The sequence below is a fragment of the Lepisosteus platostomus genome, chromosome 9 (genome assembly GCF_059453375.1).
Source record: "Lepisosteus platostomus isolate fLepPlt1 chromosome 9, fLepPlt1.hap1, whole genome shotgun sequence".
NCBI classification, from domain to species: Eukaryota; Metazoa; Chordata; class Actinopteri; order Semionotiformes; family Lepisosteidae; genus Lepisosteus; species Lepisosteus platostomus.
The window spans coordinates 55,436,345-55,455,481 of NC_142619.1; the positions used below are offsets into that span (position 1 = coordinate 55,436,345).

The 19,137-nt window shown below is 40.3% G+C and overlaps 1 protein-coding gene and 1 long non-coding RNA gene across 3 annotated transcripts in view; one reads left to right on the forward strand and one right to left on the reverse strand.

Moving 5' to 3' along the window:
- aebp2 (AE binding protein 2) overlaps positions 1–7,022 on the forward strand; it is an 83,431-nt gene extending 76,409 nt beyond the window's left edge. The window contains exons 8-9 of the mRNA XM_088645699.1: positions 5,082–5,111; positions 6,420–7,022. Of these exons, the coding sequence (XP_088501825.1) occupies positions 5,082–5,111; positions 6,420–6,495 (106 nt within the window). The 3' untranslated portion in view covers positions 6,496–7,022. The remainder of the gene's footprint in view (positions 1–5,081; positions 5,112–6,419) is intronic.
- Positions 6,963–19,137, reverse strand: part of LOC148655274 (uncharacterized) — a 132,794-nt gene continuing 120,619 nt past the window's right edge. The window contains exon 5 of one of the 2 annotated variants that reach the window (XR_015941237.1): positions 6,963–8,619. This is a non-coding gene — a long non-coding RNA (uncharacterized LOC148655274). Of the gene's footprint in view, positions 8,620–9,583; positions 12,605–19,137 lie in introns of those variants that run through there. The other variant, XR_015941236.1, reaches the window with a different exon arrangement.

Here is a 19,137-nt window from a genome sequence, read left to right on the forward strand (position 1 = left end):
GTAAAAGGGCCAGATTAGAGTTCAGTCTTGTCCAGTGAAAGTACTAAATGTGAACAGGAAATATTCCTATTTAGAGTAAAGTACAAACAGGAAGAGAGACCTGTTCCCAGAACTTAACCTCTGGACACTCCCAAAATATATGTTAATATGTGACCACAGTGGTCCCTTGACAGGGTGTACACAGGGGACTAGAAAACATTCATATGATACTCTTTGAGAAGGAAGTTTAAGTGGATTATGTGTTAGTTAGGACTTTGGCAGAAAGAATTTGTGTTATCCCAAATACTGTATTGTCTAGATATATGTACTGGTTTAATGAAGGATAGTGGAGACCATCCTACCAAGAAGTACAAGGAGTTTCACTATAGGAATTCAACATGACTATAGGAGCATCTCACAATATATTAATCTCTGAATCTAATAGCAACATAATAGAACCGCAGGTCAGGAGAGTAATATGGACCTTTGATTTGATGGGTGTGGTGGGCTAGGCAGCTTTGACTTCTATTTAAAGCCTGGTATATAGCTAGTGTAGTAAACCTAATAATGTTCCCTGATCCTTGGTACCAGTTAGAAGTCTGCCTTGTGCATTGTGTCTCTAAATTCACCGGGACACTATAATAGGAGTCAATACCGTTATCTAGGAGAGATAGACAGAAGAAGCAGAGGACATATCTGTGCAGTGTTTCAGAAGATGATCTCAGAGATGGGATGTTAATGTAAAGAATACAAGGTTACAAGTGAGAGGAAGCTGTTCAACCCGTCTAGTCTATTTTGATTTGAGGATCCCTTTCTGTTTCTTGAAAGAACCCAGGATGGCGGTTCAGGATCCCAGTCCAAAAGAAAAGTCAGGGTTGTTTTGTAGGTAAGAGGATTAGTCAGTGATCTTATTTGTCAAGAAAGCGGGGTATTTCTCAAAGTAGAATCCATTAAGAAGGAATGAAAAAGATTGTGGTCATTCAAGTGAGAAAACCATTAACAAACACAAAAAAACATCCAGTCATAACTATCTGGGTGTCATGAGTTTAGGAAAATCGTGGAATGCTTAAAACCTCATTATTCTGGGATCTATAGTTTATTGAGCTGAAAAAGCCCCCTGTCAAAAAATACTTTAGTGCTGTACTATTCAAAGGAAATACAGCATCATATGCAGAAATGAGTGTCTTGCCGTTTTTAAAATATAATGAGAGATTTAAAAAAGTAAATTGAAATGACCTGGACTGGGAGGAAGTTGTTCTACAAAGAAGAGGTTGATCAAATAGTAAAAATGTAGGATTCTGTTTCTGCTGTTATGAAAATCAGCTCAAGAATCTAGCAACTGATACAGCCTTTTTTAAAAATAACATTTCATAAATCTGGTTTTAATAAATGGTAACCAGTTCTTTCCACTAGATGGCACCAAATCTCAAATATTTCAGCTTGAACACAGCTGGCGTTTCTATCGTAATATCATATAAGATTTTGCAAAAGGCCTTTCATAATCAATGTCAAATCACTGTATAATAAAAATCTGGTGAAAAAACGAGACAAAATGCATCAGTATGTAGTGGACCGTAACAATCTATAGGACATTTAAACTCTAGTTTTTAGGGGAGATTTTGAAACTTTTATTTTAAAATTTTAAAATAAATGTAATATAATACATTAAACAAAATTAAATTTAACCCGCAAATATTTTTATTACCATGCATATTTGTTTCAACTGTTGAATTCTTGATATTTATATTTTGAAAACGTCACATGGTTAGAGAAAGAAACAAGAAGCATAGCAGTAGAGCACTCTGAATGAATACTGTGCATTGCGCTGCAGCACGTCGAAGCTGCTGATATTGAAGCTGAATGTTCTCCCTCTACAGTGCTTCCCGCTGCCTGCCTGCCATGAGTTAGCTTTCCAGAGGCATTGCCAATAGGTCGCTGTGAGAGTCAGCAGCCTAGCTCTGCAATGACGTCAAGGGATGGGGTGCTGTTAGCAGGCCTAAGCAAACAGTTTGAATTAGGCTTTTTGTCACCTGGAATTCTTTCATGAAACAGTTCTGGTTGGGAAAGATAATTGGGGCAGGCATAACAAAAACATAACCTCAAACAACTGAAATGGCTTGTTAGCCAAGGTTCAATCGGTGAAGCCCCACAAGGGAAAAAAGTTGCCGCCTTGACAACTTATTATGTTTCAAGGGCTGATCTAACTCATTGCATAATTTAGAAGTGTATGATGGTAAATGTTGCAACTCTTTTGTTTGTGATGTTTAATACAGTTGTCTTTATTTTCTGTTATTGTCTTTCTTCTGTTCTTTGATTTCGTGCTTGGTTGAGAGCTAATGAAACCTTGAACTACACACCAATCAAGATTAATTTCTTTATTGGACCAGTTTCCTGTAGTTCTCAATCAACATATCTGACTGTTAATTACTTGGAAAAAAATGTGTGTGTATTAAACATAAAATGGAGCCGGACTTGCTAAGCTTTTTTCCCAGTACGCAAAACTTTTTTTTTCCAAGGCTGAATGTCTCATAAAATAAAAGATAAGGTTTTACGAGTGTGTATTCTCTGATCTTAGGTGTATGCCTCTTTGTAAAATTGTTGCTAGGGAGAAATGCTGAGTTCAGTCTGGTTCCAAGTTGAATTACTGTACCTGAATTAGGAGAGCAAGGGAACTTTTGGGTTTTCACGGGCTGAAGTCACCTAGCTTGGTGGTATTTCTTATTTTATTTTATTTTATTTGTTGGACCATGTTTTTGCCAGTGAAATACATACATACGTAGGTTCAACACATAAAGATACGTTTTTGAAGGTTGGAAGAATTGTCTTAACATGACACTTTCAGCTATGTCTGTGTTTCTCCCCTACTCTATACCTCTTAAACCAATATTTTCAAACCACAATCCAAAGATACCTCTCAAGATTAAATGTAATAACATATGGAAAAATATGAGCTGAGTGACTATAACCTTCATTGCATTGATTAGTTCTAAGTTAATGAATTAAGTTTAAGATTTAAGAACATGCTTTTTGTGTGTGGTGAGTGCATGGGAGGAGAGCAACAAAATAAGATTGATTTATTTTTTTGTGTCTTCCCATCCATCAGTGGTATCCTAATCGGACAACAGCATAATGACTGTTTCTCACATGCTGTCGCTCTAGTAGAGGGGTGCCCAATGTTTTTGATGCTCGTGTGATGGTACTTCTAACAAGTAGCTGCTAGATGTATTGCTGGGTTGTGCTAATCTCCTTCAGCCATTAAAAACATTTTTTAAATGGCTTTTTTTTGTGTGTAACACATGTACTCCTCCTCTCTTTGAGCTCCATTAGTCACAGTAATGCAGGAGAGTTCAGGTTACAGTCCCTGATGTGTGTTCTGATGGGCAGTTGCTGAAAACTTAACATGATGTAAACAGTCTTAATGTGCGGACCTTTGGCAGCTCCATCGCTTCCTCAGTTTCAGCTGCGGAGAAAGTCTGCTCTTCTGTCATGGAGAGGTGCCAGGACGTTTTATAGCTTTTTTACCAGCGGTGAAGACTTCTAGTTCATGGTCAGAAACAGCCAACCCCTCCTTCATAATAGTTTGAAGTGGGGAAATACAGCAGGCAGTGGAGGAGCTGTATTTGTTGGCTGATATGAAAGAAAAAAGATATTGTACCTCCAGTGTAAAAAGAAGGTTAGGTTTAAATATTAAATCATTGTATGTCATTTCAGATTTCAGACTCCAGGAAATGCAGAACAATGTATGTATTCTGAAATCTTTGAAACACCTTTCTGGGTAGCATCCGATTGAAAAGGAATATTGCCTTTTCTGCGTTTTATTCTCCTAAGCAGGGAATGAAGCTGTTACTGCGGTGTGCTGTGCACACCCATGTAGTATCTTTCTCTGTGATTTTCCTTTGCCGTTTAACTTCCCATATCCTTAGTCATTGTTCATCCAAGAATGCATATTCTAAATACTTTTTCTACGCATTTGGTAAAGCTTAGGCAATCCCTGGGAGCTGTTCTTTAAAAGGCTCAGATGGAATGCTTCCACTTGAGGTGGTATTTGCCCTAGTTTTGTAGATATTTGCACTGATTTTCTTTATAAAAAAATCATGGGAAACTGCCCTCTAGGTTTAAACAAATAAAAGAATAAACAGGAAATGTGTGCAGTTTATGGGAGCTACTTATTTTCTTTTGGAGGAAAATGTTTCTGCATGTCTTGACTTTGATGTTCCTGGTGAACACAACTGGTAGCTTTCTGACTAAAAGACATGAAAGTGCTGTTCTTCAGAAATGTGTTTTGGTAATTTTGTAATTTTGTTGGGACACCTCAAGTCAAGTGTGCGAGTCTGTGACCCGTCTAGAGAATTTGAGAGATCTGAAGAGCAGACGTACGTTCAGTGGTATATTTACTAATGCCACTGGAACATTTGATAAGAAATGTGAACAATTTAAAAATGGCGATTTTAAAAATGGTTCTAATGTAGAAGACGGAACAGGTTGGAAGCTTTCAGTAGAGACATGGATATTCCTGTTCTAAAATGAAGCGGACCCTAATATATGATTCAAAACTGCTGCCTCGGAAAACAAAACCACAAGCTCAGGTAATAACGCAGACACATTTCATTTTAATATAGAAAACCCACTTTTGCAGCGTCACGAAACCGATTTTCCGGGTACGTTTCTTCCTGCTGGCCGGCAGCCTCACCACTTCGTATATCAAAAACAGGCTGAGAGAGACTGGGTGTGTGCCCTCAGTGTCATGCCCGTGCACCAGTTCGAGATCCTTCATGCCTGGAGTGCTCCAGCGTGTCTAAGTGCCATGTGCTTGAGGCTGTTTTTTCTTTGCAAGAGGTTTTGCGGTGCTGCGATTCATAAAATCGCCGGCAGGTAGTCATTCCCGTTATTGTTTGAGAAGTTGTTGTTGTTTTTGTGTTGGCACCCGATGAAAAGCCAAGGCTCTGTAGCTTGAGGCTTTGTGCGGCCTTACCCCCCATCCCCCACCCCCTTTCTCCCCTGCTTCTCAGTCACCAGTCCCTGGCGGGTGCGCTCTGAAGCAGGCCAGCTCTCCCAGTCTTCACACGGTCCTTTTACAGACGGTCTTTGTTGTTTCTCCCCAGAACAATGCCAAGGAAGAGGCTGAAGCGGAGGTAAGCTACTGCTCAGCGAGTGGAGTGCTCTCCCTGTTAGGAACCCGACACTGGCCTTGTGCACGCCACTCAAAGACATACAAGCATACATACACAGCTTTATTCACGGCTTTCTAAAAGAGCGTTTTGTCCACCTCTGGCTATCATATACCTTTGAAGTGACCTGAAAACCTGATTTTCTCTTCTGCATCACAGTCTGTGATGTTCATATTATTTTAAGCACCTCTTTTAAAATGCTCTCAGGTCACTGGAATAACGTATAAGGAAAGAGCCCCTTAATGATATCCTTTACATGTTCATGTTTATTTTTTACAACAGTTGTTCTTTTTTGTGTTCACCAAAATGTGGATACTGTGTTGTGCAAAGATGTGACAGATCATTTGTTGGACCAAGTATTGACACTTTTCAGACCATCATTAAGAGTGAATTTCTTTAGCGTTAAGAATCTTATACTAATATTTCAGGTGTATATTAGGAGTTTTAACCACAGCTAGTGGTTTGAGAAGTGTATTATTTTATTTTCCAAAATATGTAAAAATACTCTAGGATATAACTGGCAGTAGTGACAATGTAATTATTAATGTGCCCCTGGGACTGCCTTCAGAACAACACCACAAGCTTTCACAATAATGTGAAATATTTAAATCTATCAAAACTCCATGTTTGTATATACTGTAACATTATGTTGATAGTATATTTGTGAGAAAAGCTTAAATATGAACTTTGTAACTAATGTTTTACAGATGAGTAGAATTCCAAAATGAAAAAAGCACTTGTAGACTTTTTTTGCCATACAGATAATATATTGTGGTTTTAAAAGTTGAAATATGAAAGCATTTAAAAAGAAAATAGGCTGTGGCTGTTTTAAGAAGTCAGTCATTTCAGGTATCAAAGAAGAAAAATGAAACTTCATAATTCGCCCTGTGACAATCTAAAAGTTCCCTTGAGGTCAGTGAAAACCTGCAGGTTATGTTTTTCAAGGAAAAAGAGCTAAGAAATTCGCAACTAATAAGGAACTAAATTGAAAACCATCCTCTCTGCTTTTAGGATGTTTTTCTAGCACAAGAAGAAGCTGCGTTATCATTCCCTGCTGCCATTCCTGGGTTTAAGGAGACAAACATAATGGACTGGAAAGTGCAAGAAAAAAGAGACTTTTATTACTTTATTGCACCAAAGTATGCAGCAAATTTCTAAGTGACTTTAAAATTATTTTTAGCAGTTTCCATAAACCTTGCAACCTTGTGTTGCAGCTTAAAAAAATACACACTCTGAAATATGTTAAATTGTTTTAAACTTTCTTCCTTATAGATTGGAAGACAAAAGTCCCCACGTGTATGTTGGTCATAGGAGGAAAGAAGCATATACAGAAAAAAAGTGCTTGTAAATATTTCTGCAGATTTGTAATATATTTTTATACCGTGAAATGTACTGTAGATTTTTTTTCTTCAGCCTTTTTAGAAGCATGAAAATGAAATGTATATAATTTTGCTAGAAATAATTTTGAAGGATAATGTAATTCGTTAGTTCTGCCAGAATATAACATTTAAAGAGAAAAATAAGCAAGCACCTTTCTTTTCTAACAGTACGATATGTAATTAGCGGATCATTTGTGGTTTGTGCGCTGCTGCTGCTGCTGCTATGACGTCTGTGTGTCAGGCTTGTATCTTTTAATTGCCGTGCTGGAATTAGGCCAGGACAGTATTAATTTAAAATCTGCCTAAGAAAATGTTTTGCTAATCTGTGAGGCTTCATGGCAATGCTTAGTTTGTAAAGATATGAAATAAAGCAATGTACTCAAATAGGCACTTCATCTCTGTGTAGTTATCCGTTGTACCTTGGGGGTGGGGGTGGTGTCTTGCTTTAACTTGGCTTCTAAGCTACATCTTTGTAATAAAACACTGAAATCTGAAATGTTGTCTGATCATTTGCTGTCCAGTTTGCCTGCATGGGGATTACAGGGTGGAGTGCTTGTTGGTTTTGGCATCAGTCTGAAACATGCTATAATAGTGTGCTGTTTATGAGTGTCTATTTAATAATTTTTTCTAAATCCGAAAATGCTATTCAGTTTGCAGGGAAATTAAAGTCTATAGAAGGACTAAAAACAATATGAATTCACAGTCTGCGTGGGATGTTTATAGGATATGATTTGACTGGTCTTAAATGTAACAGTTCCTTTTCTTAGTCTTTTTTTAAACTGAATTTTAGTATGTGTTTATATAGGATCCAGACTCAAAGTTCTGCAAATTTTTCTCACTAGCTAATTGTTTAAAGCATCTGAATGTAGGACAATTAATCAAATGGCTTGTGGTAACACCTCTGCAATTACAATCGAAGGGGAAGCAATTCAGACAATACAACCGTATTCCGGACAATATGTCGAGTTTGTATTTGTGATTCCTCTTGATTTGTTTTCATTCCTCTTCAGTTCTCCTCGGCAAAACTGATCAAGATTAAGCTATTATTGTTTCTTTATTTTAGTGCTGATTGCGTATTTGATTTAAACAGGTAGTTTTATTGTCACCAGTGAAAACGGTAACATAGCTAATTAATATAAATCCGTTATACAAACGTCTTTGTACTGTGTAATAGGCTACTTCTATTTTGACTGTAACCCAAAGGGGGGAAAAAGCTTTTCCCTAAAATTATCAAACTTTTCAATCAGGATAATAGGCATGATTTTGTCTTTGACTTTTTGTGAACCGCAATATCTAATATAAATGATGGTGTTAAGAAGGAGAAATACTGAAACTAATTTCTCAGTACAAACCTTAGTAGTAGTTAATCATGTTTTTAGTGGAGAGTATGCAAGTTTGGCAAAACTATAGAACAATGTGTGGCCAGGCAGTGCTGTGTGTTTGGACAAAGGGGAAAAAAAGCTGACTTTGAAGCGACCACTTTACATTTCATTCTCAATCGGTTGCTGAAGGTTTGGGTATCATAACAGGGTGATCACTTTTCCCCTCATCTTCAAACTTAGAATTATATTGAAAATATTTTTATATTGTTTTATATATATATAATATTGTATATAAGTACACTCCTCTCTGACTTCTGTTAGTACAGCAGATTTTTCATATACAGATACATGCTAAGAATATGTACTGTGTATTTCCTATACGCTAAGTGTATGATGAACTGAAATTGATTAAAACTCCAATCAGGAAACAAAGGAAACATGCTATTTTATATAACATATACTGTATGCAAGGTAAGTAATACGTCATCTCTTATCGCTTCTGATGATTTAACTCTTATTGAAGATGTGTGTGGTGTGCAGTCGCCTTTTTTTACCCTTCTATATTCAGTTCAAGGTGTTGATGTGTGTTTATGACAAATCTTTTTTTATCATCTGTGCTTGGAGTAGCACCTGACAGCGTCACTGCTGAGCTGGGTCTGCAGTCAGGTGGACGTGGCTCTATAGGTCTTGCTAACGTCACGGCTGATCTCCGCCGGTGCTGCTGATGTCACAGCCTGCAGGTAATTGCTGGGCTCCTCTTTCATCTCCCGCCTACAAAGAGAATAAACAGGCTGCTTAAAGAGCCATTACAGGCTAGGCAATGGGGGCTGAATAAAAAGTCCTCAATGAGTGGCGAGAATGCAATTAATAACCTTGTTCTTTGATGCGAAGTAGCGAGAGACGTGAAATCCAAGATTTCCATTTAAGACGGTTCTGTGGCAAGAACTGTGTGATCAGTTGCAAGTAAAATGAGTTTTGCAATTCATGCACCATTCCTTGGGAAATTCAAACAGGCAGCATCTACCCATTAACCCACTTACATGGTAGTACTCTCATGCAGGGAAGAAGTCATGTCAGTATGAAACAGTGATTTGAACAGTGTCACATGTTGGCTTTGGTTTGTGGGCTTGTGTCTGGCATACTAAATGAAGATTATTACAGAAGCAATAATTCCTTTAATTTATATGGAGTATTTCACCCCAAGGGCTTTATAAACTGTATAGGAGGGAGAGTCACCACTGAAGTATAGCTCCCATTCTGGTGACACACAGCAGCCATCACACACCATCAGCCCCAGATCAGGGCTAGGAGCCAAAACTGACTTCCCCAGTTTAATAAAGGGTGTGCTTTAAGAAGGCCGGCTTATGCAATTATGCAATACAGAAAGGGCTTCAGGTGGGACACTGGGATTCCCTTAGGGGCAATAAAGGTTAATAAACATTCAGTTCTTAATAGTGGAAATGGAGTGAGGGACTCAAAAGAACTGTAAGTTGGGAGACCATTCCTGATCAGTGTGGGTACAGGATGTGACCAGTTGATGGACATTAGGACTTCAGATGAAGTATGTAAAGACAAACTGTAAAACAAAAGTGCTGGCCAGTCCTTTGGGCCCAAAGTTCCTTTCTCTAAAAATTAGCATTTCTGTGTGATTTTGTAGAGTGTTAAGGAAATTATTTTGGAAGAGAAAGAACCGTGTTTGTGGAAATTAAAAACAGGATTTAAAAAGAAGCCCACATAATTCAAAAGTCTTTTATTTTCATTAAATATCCCCCCCATCTTTTTTTGTATATTCTGTCACTGTCAGCAATACCATCTTAATGAATAAATCCCATAGTGCATCAACAGTGACGTAAAAGAAACAACATTGAGCAGGCAAACAAGATAATTTTGTGCATGTTCTCTTTTTGGGGTAGGCATATTGCTTGTCCCAGCTTAATAACATTTGAACAACTGCAGTTAATGATAACTTTGCAAATGGCAGCTAGCAAGATATCGTACAGATTCAGTAATAAAATAAAACCATGTGGTACTCTAAATCCTTTGAATGCATTATTATGCAGTTTCTTTAGATTTTGCCATGTATCAACATTAAATACACCTTTGCCAAACTAATATAAACGCATGTGATGTGTTTAAAGATGGACTTTCTAATCAGTAAACAGTTCTGGGATAAGAATACTTTGCTGAGACACAGTTATTTAGGTTTTTGCATTATTTTTTTTTCCATAATGTTTTCCCCCAGAACATAGAAACCTATGAACTTAAAAACATTAAACACAGTAGGAGTGTTCAGACAAGGTATTATTAAGGTAATATCATCATGGTTTACTGATGGTCTGCTGCCTGCCAAGTTCAAAACATGTGTCACATAACCTACAGAGTATAGATACAAAGTGCAGTATTTAATACAATTTAGAGAAACATTATTAAAATATTTGTATCCCAGAAAGCACGATTATGGCCTGTACATATGTTTGGGCTCCTCTTCATTTCCCTCCTCACCAGAGGCTGTTCAGGAATCAGAAAATGTTTATTTACGAAGGATCTTGAATGCATCCTTCTTCTTTTTGGTGCCTTCCTATTTGGGAGACGTCTATTAGCCTGGTGCATCCCTGAAGCCCAGTGAGACAGGGATCAGTGTTGACAGCTCCATCAGTGTTTAATCTTGACAGCTTCCCAGGGTCCATATGTCAGCGTCCTGTGAGCAATAGATGCTTGAGTAAACACTGCTTCTGAATTGGGCCAAACACATCACTTAGTATGTTTTAAAAAAAGATTTTCTTTTAAGCTTTTTCTAATCGTGCCATACACTCACTGACAGATGTCCTTTGAAGTCCGTTGTATTGTGCACTTACCCATTAAGAAATAAAAAAAATTGTACATGTTGAATCTTGTATCTTGTTTACCATGTACAGCTTAGTAGTGTATTTAAAGGAAGATTAGATTTGTCAAGACAATTCAGAATACTGCTGCTTGCTGTTAAGGGTTTGAAAGGTCTGGCTCTTGACTACACTGAACTGGTAGCTCCCCACACACCATCAATGCATTTGAGCACTTTGGATGCTGCCATTCTCTTAATTCACAATGTGAGGCTGCAAGCCCTGTGACACCCAGGGAAACCCTTCCTTGTGATGTTGTTCCAAGACTGTGAAATGATCCCCCAGTCCTCATCAGAACCTGCAAACAGGGCCGGCTCTAGGTTTTTGGTGGCCCTGGGCAAGATCTTGGAAAGGGGCCTCTCCAGATCACAACTTGCACAGACACTATAATCAGCTCCCAACACAACACAGAACAATTAAATAAATGAATTATTTTTTTTAAATGAACCAGCTTTGAAGAACACATAACTTACAAACAAGGACAAGAAGCACACATTAAACAAAACTAAACATGTATTTAACGTTGAAAGTAATAACATGATATGTGAATCTGTGAACTTTTAGTATGTGTCTTCTAGTGTATGTCTAGCTAGAAAATGCAGCTTGTCTACTGGTCTCGACACATGGATCTGGTCAATTCAAAACTAAATGAAATGGAAATGTATTTTCTCAGTGCTCAATATTCATCCTTTTGGAGGACGGTGTGTATTTACTAGTTGCAACTGCACGGTTTGAATTTTAAACATGGTCTGCAACACAAGTAAAAGGCCACTTGTAATCATCGCAACAATTTACTACTTTCCCAAATCAAACAAATAGTATTCGATGTAGCAGCACCTAAAACCACACTGATATGGTCATCTTAATGAGATGATGTGAGTCATTGACTGCATTGACAGTGAGGTAATCTGCTACGTTTACATTCACAACTGATAATATTATCATTTATAACTCACAAATGGCCTAGATTGGCACAATCCGCAACCAAAGAGCCGTTGGAGGCAATTTTTCGGCTCTCATTGGAATGTGTTGCTTAAAAAAGTCTGTCACATTGAGGGGGCCCCATGGGGGCCTCGGGGCCCTATACAGTAGCCCAGTTCGCCTAAGCCAAGGGCCAGCCCTGCCTGCCACTCAGTCAGAACTTTCATTTTCTGTTTTCAAACCCACTTTTTTTACTCTCTTAATTCTGTTTAATTTGCTGTAAAATTAGATTCCCAACTATTTTGGTTGTTTTATTGTATGTCACTTTGAGATATGTACAATGAAAGGCAGTGTACAGTGCAAAATTAATATTATTATATTTTATACAAGAAAAAAAATGGCAATAGATATTTGTTTTGTTGACAATTTTATCTTGAGCAACCTACATTTGTACCCATCTATACAGCTGGGCATTTTATTACCAACATCTGAGTGAAATTCCTTCCACGTGCCTCTGATTTAGGATGTTTGTGATTGTGGAACAACAGACCATGGCTGCCATCATACTGAAGCATGAGTTCTCAGTTAGCCCAGCATTTTTTTTGTTACCCCAAGATGACATTGCATGAATCTGATTTACTCACTCAGATGTCTTGGGAGTTCTTACATGAACAGAAACAGTCACGAAGCATTCATTTTCAGTACAGCACATTTTTCTGATTATCCAAAGTGGAAATACTGTCTAAAATGTTCAGTGAAAACGGCTGTTTTTATAAGGGGCATAAGCGGCGTAAAGATTTAGTGGGCAAATTTTGTAAATTGGGAACATTTCAAATTTCGCTTTTGTAAATTGATATGTCAAGAGGTGATCTCTGGCCTGTCAGCTTTGCAGGTGATGAGGATGTCTCTCTCCTTTTCAAGGCTTGAGGTAAGCTGATCACTGTCTTTAGGTTTCGCTGAAATAAATGTAGAGAAGAAGCCAGGGGTGAGTCTTCAATTTAAAAAAAAAAGTTTTTATGTAGCTTTAAACAAGTAATGTAGAATCTGGCTTCAGACTATTTCTTTATGCCCCATATACTTTATATCTTTAGAATGGCCTGTGGATTGGAGTGTTGATAGCCCTGACCCAATGCAGAAATATAGCATGTTCTGTACGTTTCACTGTAAGCAGCAGGTGGTAAACATACTGGCATTAGTGCTGTATTTTGAAGACCACAGTATTACTGTCTGGAGATAATGCAGGGCAGTTCAGGGGGTAAAGAGTTCAAGCCTGAAGATCACGGCCTGGTGCAAAGAGCAATAATAAAGGGAAAGGATGCATTATGTTAGAGGATATCAGCCCCCTTTATAAAAAAAAGTGTTCAGTTTAGAACATTTTCCATCTGGAAAGCTGTGTTTAAAATATCCCGTTTTCACTGACGACTGTTTATGTGACTTCCAGAGTTCGTTGCATATGGGAGCCATTTGCCGAACAGATTTGTGAACATGCCATGAAAGAGCTCATAACAAATGCCTGTGAAAGCAGGCGAAGAGCGACAGAGTATGCATTTAAAGTCAGCTGTTTTTAAATAAACATATAGGCTTGTGAGGCTTTAATGAGGTGGTGTGCTGTCATGCAGAAATGTAAACAGGACATCATATAAGGAAACGCTAAAAATGAAAAATGTGACAAATTGTCTCCTTAACACTAATATTAAAGGTGGTGGTGGCTGGAAATACACACCATACAAACTACAAACTTGATTTAGGACATTCTCAATCAATCTGAAGTGTCTTGCTCAGTTCATTATAAGTTTAATTTTTATGTTGCAATGTAAGAATTTAGTACTTGTGGTTAAAAACCAAGAATGCTGCATGGCAAATAAAGCCATATTCACATGTGTTCAGTGATGTGATTTTCACTTGGAAAGCACACCATACTGGTTGGAAGTCATTGGGAACTCGGGAAGATGCACGAACCCCTTGACATTTTACAGAAACTGATGATGGGTACGAAGTCTTAGATAACCACAGGATGAGCATTCAAGATTACCAGTGACCAGGCCATCCAAGCACCTCCTCCCTCAGCAGAAGAGTATTTCCAGCACCGTGCACAACATCATCTCTGGGTACTGTAGTTGGATTATTGCGAAGTGTGCATCGTGCTGGACAACAAAGACATTCACAGATGTTCACAAACCCAAACAGATGGGGCTGTCGCACAGTAGCGACAGCAATACAGTCCTAACCTGGCACTCACTTCTTCAGTTCCTTACAGAAACTCCTTTCCAGCAATGGAAGCAGATACCAGGCTTGGCTCCAGGAGTTATACACAGATTTCTGTTTTGCCTGGTTTGATGCCTTGATGATGCTGTGGCTCCGAGATTTTATAGAAAGTGTATCATGGCCTTGTGGGTCATATCTGTAGCTAATGTTTGCACAAATTAACATGGGGGCCCTAGGTACTTTATTGAAACACCCTCACGGGTCTAGTTGTTTAATAGTGCTAGAAAGTAGAACTTTCAAAACGGACTACTACTATTTGCTCTCCAAATAAGAAGTACAAGTTAGCAGATACAGACAGCTACAGCTGTCCTTATTATTGGATCATTGGAATGACATAGTTAACTCTGAATGGCATAACAGGCATATGTACTGTATATATGTCTTGACAAGAAATAACCTTTCACTTCATATTGTTGCTATGAATTCTGCCAATGCAAATATTGAGTGCTCTTAGGAAACACCATAAACCTGGTCCTAATGGACTAATGCAAACCTGTAAATGTCCATTTCAAGTCCAGAAAACATTGAATGTCTGACCCTCACAATAATAATAATAATAATAGTTGCTAACCCTTATATAGCACTTTTCTGGATACTCCACTCAAAGCGCTTTACAGGTAATGGGGACTCCCCTCCACCACCAATGTGCAGCCCCACCTGGATGATGGGACGGCAGCCATAGTGCACCAGAACGCTCACCACACACCAGCTCTCAGTGGGGACGAGAGAAGAGTAATGACGCCAATTCATAGATGGGGATTATGAGGAGGCCATGATTGGTAAGGGCGAATTGGAAATTTGGCCAGGACGCCAGTGTTATACCCCTACTCTTTTCGAGAAACGCCCTGGGATTTTTAATGACCACAGAGAGTCAGAACCTCAGTTTTACGTCTCATCTGAAGGATGGCACCTGTTTACAGTAAAGTGTCCCCATCACTATACTGGGGCATTAGGTCCCACATGGACCACAGGGTGAGTGTCCCCTGCTGGCCTCACTAACACCTCTTCCAGCAGCAACCTTAGTTTTTCCCAGGAGGTCTCCCATCCAGGTACTGACCAGGCTCACACCTGCTTAGCTTCAGTGCGTTGCCAGTTGTGAGTTGCAGAGTGATATGGCTGCTGGCTATCACTTAATGAATCCACCATTTCATATAATGTAATGCAAAGGTATCCTGCATGCTTTTGTTTTCTGCACTGGATTAAACATCTGTTTTAGAGTGGAAAATATATGCATTGTGCAAAACCCCTAAAACATATGTCCAATAATGAACAAAAAATTTGGTACATGCACACACAATTTTTTGGTGAATTTAATAAGTCTAAGTGCACTAAATTAAATTCTTCTTGCTAAATAAATCTTATGTGGTTATTTTCCATGAGAAGAAGAATAAAATCAAATAATACATATAACACGGAATACTGAGCTTGTGTGTGCAGAAAAACCGCAGGGTTTTCTTTTTTTAGCCCACATTTAATAAAAAATCCCAATCTTTCTCATTGCACATTCATTCTGTCTGCTTTAGATCTGTGGCTCCTCCTCCGTGTTTCCACATCGAGCAAAACAGCAGCTCGCTGTTGCATGTGAGAAAGTTACAATAGGACCTCGTAAACATACTGCCACCTGTGATGGTACCTGTACACCTACCAAAATGAGATCCCAGTGCCCACCACCATGCTGCTCTTGATGATGCCTTTTCTACTCAATTTGTCAAGAGCACCTACTAGAAGGAACGCTTGTATGATTCAGTCTTGTCAAACAATCAAGACAGAGTAAGGAAAGCAGAGGTGAGAGAACTGTTGGGAGAATGTAACAGTACTGTGGCATGCTTTGAAGTATCTTTTGACATTGTACAGATGGAGGCCGAAACAAAGGTTTAAAAAAAGGCTTCTGATTTTAGAAGTCTGAAGTAACAAGACAGAGCTTAAGATGAGTTAAGTGACATGGAATCAATAGAGAATGGATTGCAATAGTTTGAAGATATTCTGCTTAAAGCAGAATTCATTAGAACAGAATCATCCCAAGATCAAGTACTGTACAGTACGCTGCAGGCTAGCAGTGGCCTAAATGGTTTAAAAAATCAATTAAGATTATAAGGAGAAAGAAAGCATTTTTTAAAAAATGATAAAATCATAGGACCAGGTTAAAGACAAGAAATGTAATGAATTACAAACCCAGATAAGAAAAGACAGGTCAAGAGACTGATACACAGAAATACTGCAATGGAGGCCAAAATATTTATTTTCAGTATTGGAGTAAAAAAAAAGTTAAAGTGCAGTAAGTAAGAACAGAAATAAGTCGTGTGTCAGGGATAATAATGGGAAGCTTCTAGATGATGAAAGGGAAATTAATATTTTTATCAGCTGACTACCAAGAAAGAAATGGACAACGTGACGTAGCCTGAGAAAAGTTATCAATTGAGTAATACTAGCAAATTGGAGTGGTCAGAACCACTGAATATACTGTATATGATCTAGATTCTGGTGTATTTCATAAACTAGTCATGTTTATAGATGATACCAAACAGCAAGAGGAGAAAACACTGAACAAAAGGAAAAACTATAAAAAACTATGTAAAATTCAGCACTGGGGAAATACCTGGCAGATTTCATTTAATGTAGAAAAGTGGAGGTGTCACGACCACCAGCCAGCTGAGATCAACACGTAAGCGAGCCAATCAGCACCAGCAGCGGATTACTACTAACAAGCGCTGCCGCACGAGTTAACACACCTGCAATTGCTCTACCGTGCGGCACGCCGGGTTATTTATACCATTCTTACCTGATTCCCGTTGCTCGGTATTGAGTTCTCTACTTGTTGCTCAGCCTAGCGTTCTTACCCCTCTTTTGCCTTCCTGGAATTCTGCCTGCACCTTTTGCCTTCGGACTTCGGATCTCGTCTCGCCCCTTGGATTGTTTGCTATCATTGCCTGTTTTGGATTTGACCCTGTAGCGCTCTTTTCGACCACGATTCTGTCTCACGTTTTGGATTGTTCGCCACCAGTGCCTTTACCGGATCTCGACCTACCTTCGCCTTCGGACTACGACTCAGCTCCTGGATTTGCTCGGTACGTTTACTTACCTCCCTGCGACTCCTGCATCTGCATCGGATCCTTGTCACCTCTACAGAGCAGCGTTACAGAATACCGAGCCTGATTATGGATCCCGCAGACGCACAGACCCTTCGTTCCCTTCTCCCGCAGCATTCCCAAACCATCGCCCAGCTTCAATCTTCTCTCCAACTGCTCACTAACCAGGTCGCCTGGCTTTTTTCTTCCCCTGTTTCGCCGGCTCCCGCATCGATTCCTGCAACGCCTTTTTTACAAACACCTGCTCCAACCCCCGCGGCCCCGCCCACCACTCCCTCAACTTTACCATTTGTACTCCCGGAGAAGTATGACGGCAATCCTGCAGGCTGCAGGGGCTTTATTGCCCAGTGCTTCCTGGCTTTTCAGCTGCAGCCTGAGCGTTTTTCTACTTCTCGAGAGAGGATCGGATTCGCACTTTCCTTGCTCACAGGCAAAGCATTGGATTGGGCTGCAGTATTGCTTGCTAGAGGAGATCAGCTGTTCTCTGACTTTCAGCTTTTTGCTGACTGTCTCCAGGCGCGTTTTTCTCAAAGCAACCCGGATTTGACTTGCCTTCGGCTTTCCTCTCTTCGCCAGGGCGACAGACCACTGCAAGATTATGTGGCTGAATTCCAAGCCCTCGCCACGGAGTCTGCCTGGAACCCTGTAGCTTTGGTTTGCCTCTTCGCTAAGGGTCTCTCGGAGGATCTAAAGGACCACCTGGTGCTCATGTCTTTACCCACCTGGTCTCTAGAGGCGGCTATCGCTGCGGTAGTTGAATTGGACACTCGCATTCGGCTGCGGAGAGCGGAGAGACACCCAGGAAGCAGACCTATGCGCCCCATGGGTCCTCCCCTCGTGGCGCCCACCCTGCCACATGCACCCCTGTCCTTGGAGGAAAAGGAAAGGCGCCGTCAGGAGGGGCTGTGTCTGTACTGCTCTGCGTCGGGTCACCTGCTCGCTACTTGTCCTTTGAGACCCCCACATCCACCTCGAGCTCCCCCACTGCCTACTGTTAGTGTCAGTAGTGCTGTTTTTTCACAATCTTCTTCAGGGCCTTTATTCCCAGCTGAGATTTCCTGGATGGACATGCACCTTCCCCTTTCGGTTTTGGTGGATTCAGGGGCAGCTGGGAATTTTATGGATGCCTCTTTTGCTAAGAAGTGGGATATTCCTCTTGCTCCGCTTTCACCCCCTATCTGCATTCAAACATTGGATGGGTCACCGATCGCTCCTGGACGTATTTCCTGGCAGACCATTCCCCTATCCCTTACTGTTGGTGCCACTCACGTGGAGGACATTTCACTCCTTCTCCTGGACTCCCCTGCTTACCCTGTGATCCTGGGCCTTCCCTGGCTCAAAAAGCATGATCCCCACATCTCCTGGGCCAAGAATGAGATCATTGCCTGGAGCCATGCCTGCCGTGACAACTGTTGTCGTCCTCCACTCAAGGTTGCTGCTGCAGTAAACCTCTTGGAAGAACACTCTATTATTCCCCCCCAATATGCACATTTGAAGCAAGCCTTTGACAAACAGAAAGCTCTATCGCTCCCCCCTCACCGCACCTATGACTGTGCAATAGATTTGCTTCCAGGAACACTCCCACCCAAAGGACGGATCTACCCTCTCACTCAGACAGAGAATGAAGCCCTGCAGGATTATATCAAGGAGGCCCTGAATTCTGGTTTTATTCGTCCCTCCTCGTCCCCAGCCTGTGCTGGGTTCTTCTTCATAGGGAAGAAGGACAGCTCCTTGAGGCCGTGTATTGATTACAGAGGCCTGAACTCCATTACAGTCAAACATCCCTACCCCTTGCCTTTAATCCCAGCCGCTCTGGAGTCCCTACGTGGAGCGTCCATCTTCTCAAAACTAGATCTACGGGGGGCTTATAATTTAATCAGGATCCGTGAAGGGGATGAGTGGAAGACGGCCTTTATGACCACGCACGGCCACTATGAATATCAGGTGATGCCTTTTGGACTCGCTAATGCCCCGGCGGTCTTCCAATCCTTCATAAATGACATCTTTAGGGACATTATTGGAAAATTTGTCTTGGTATACTTGGACGACATCCTCATTTTTTCCACCGACCCTCAGGAACATGTCCATCACGTCCAGGAGGTCTTGTCCAGACTCATCGACAACCAGCTCTACGCCAA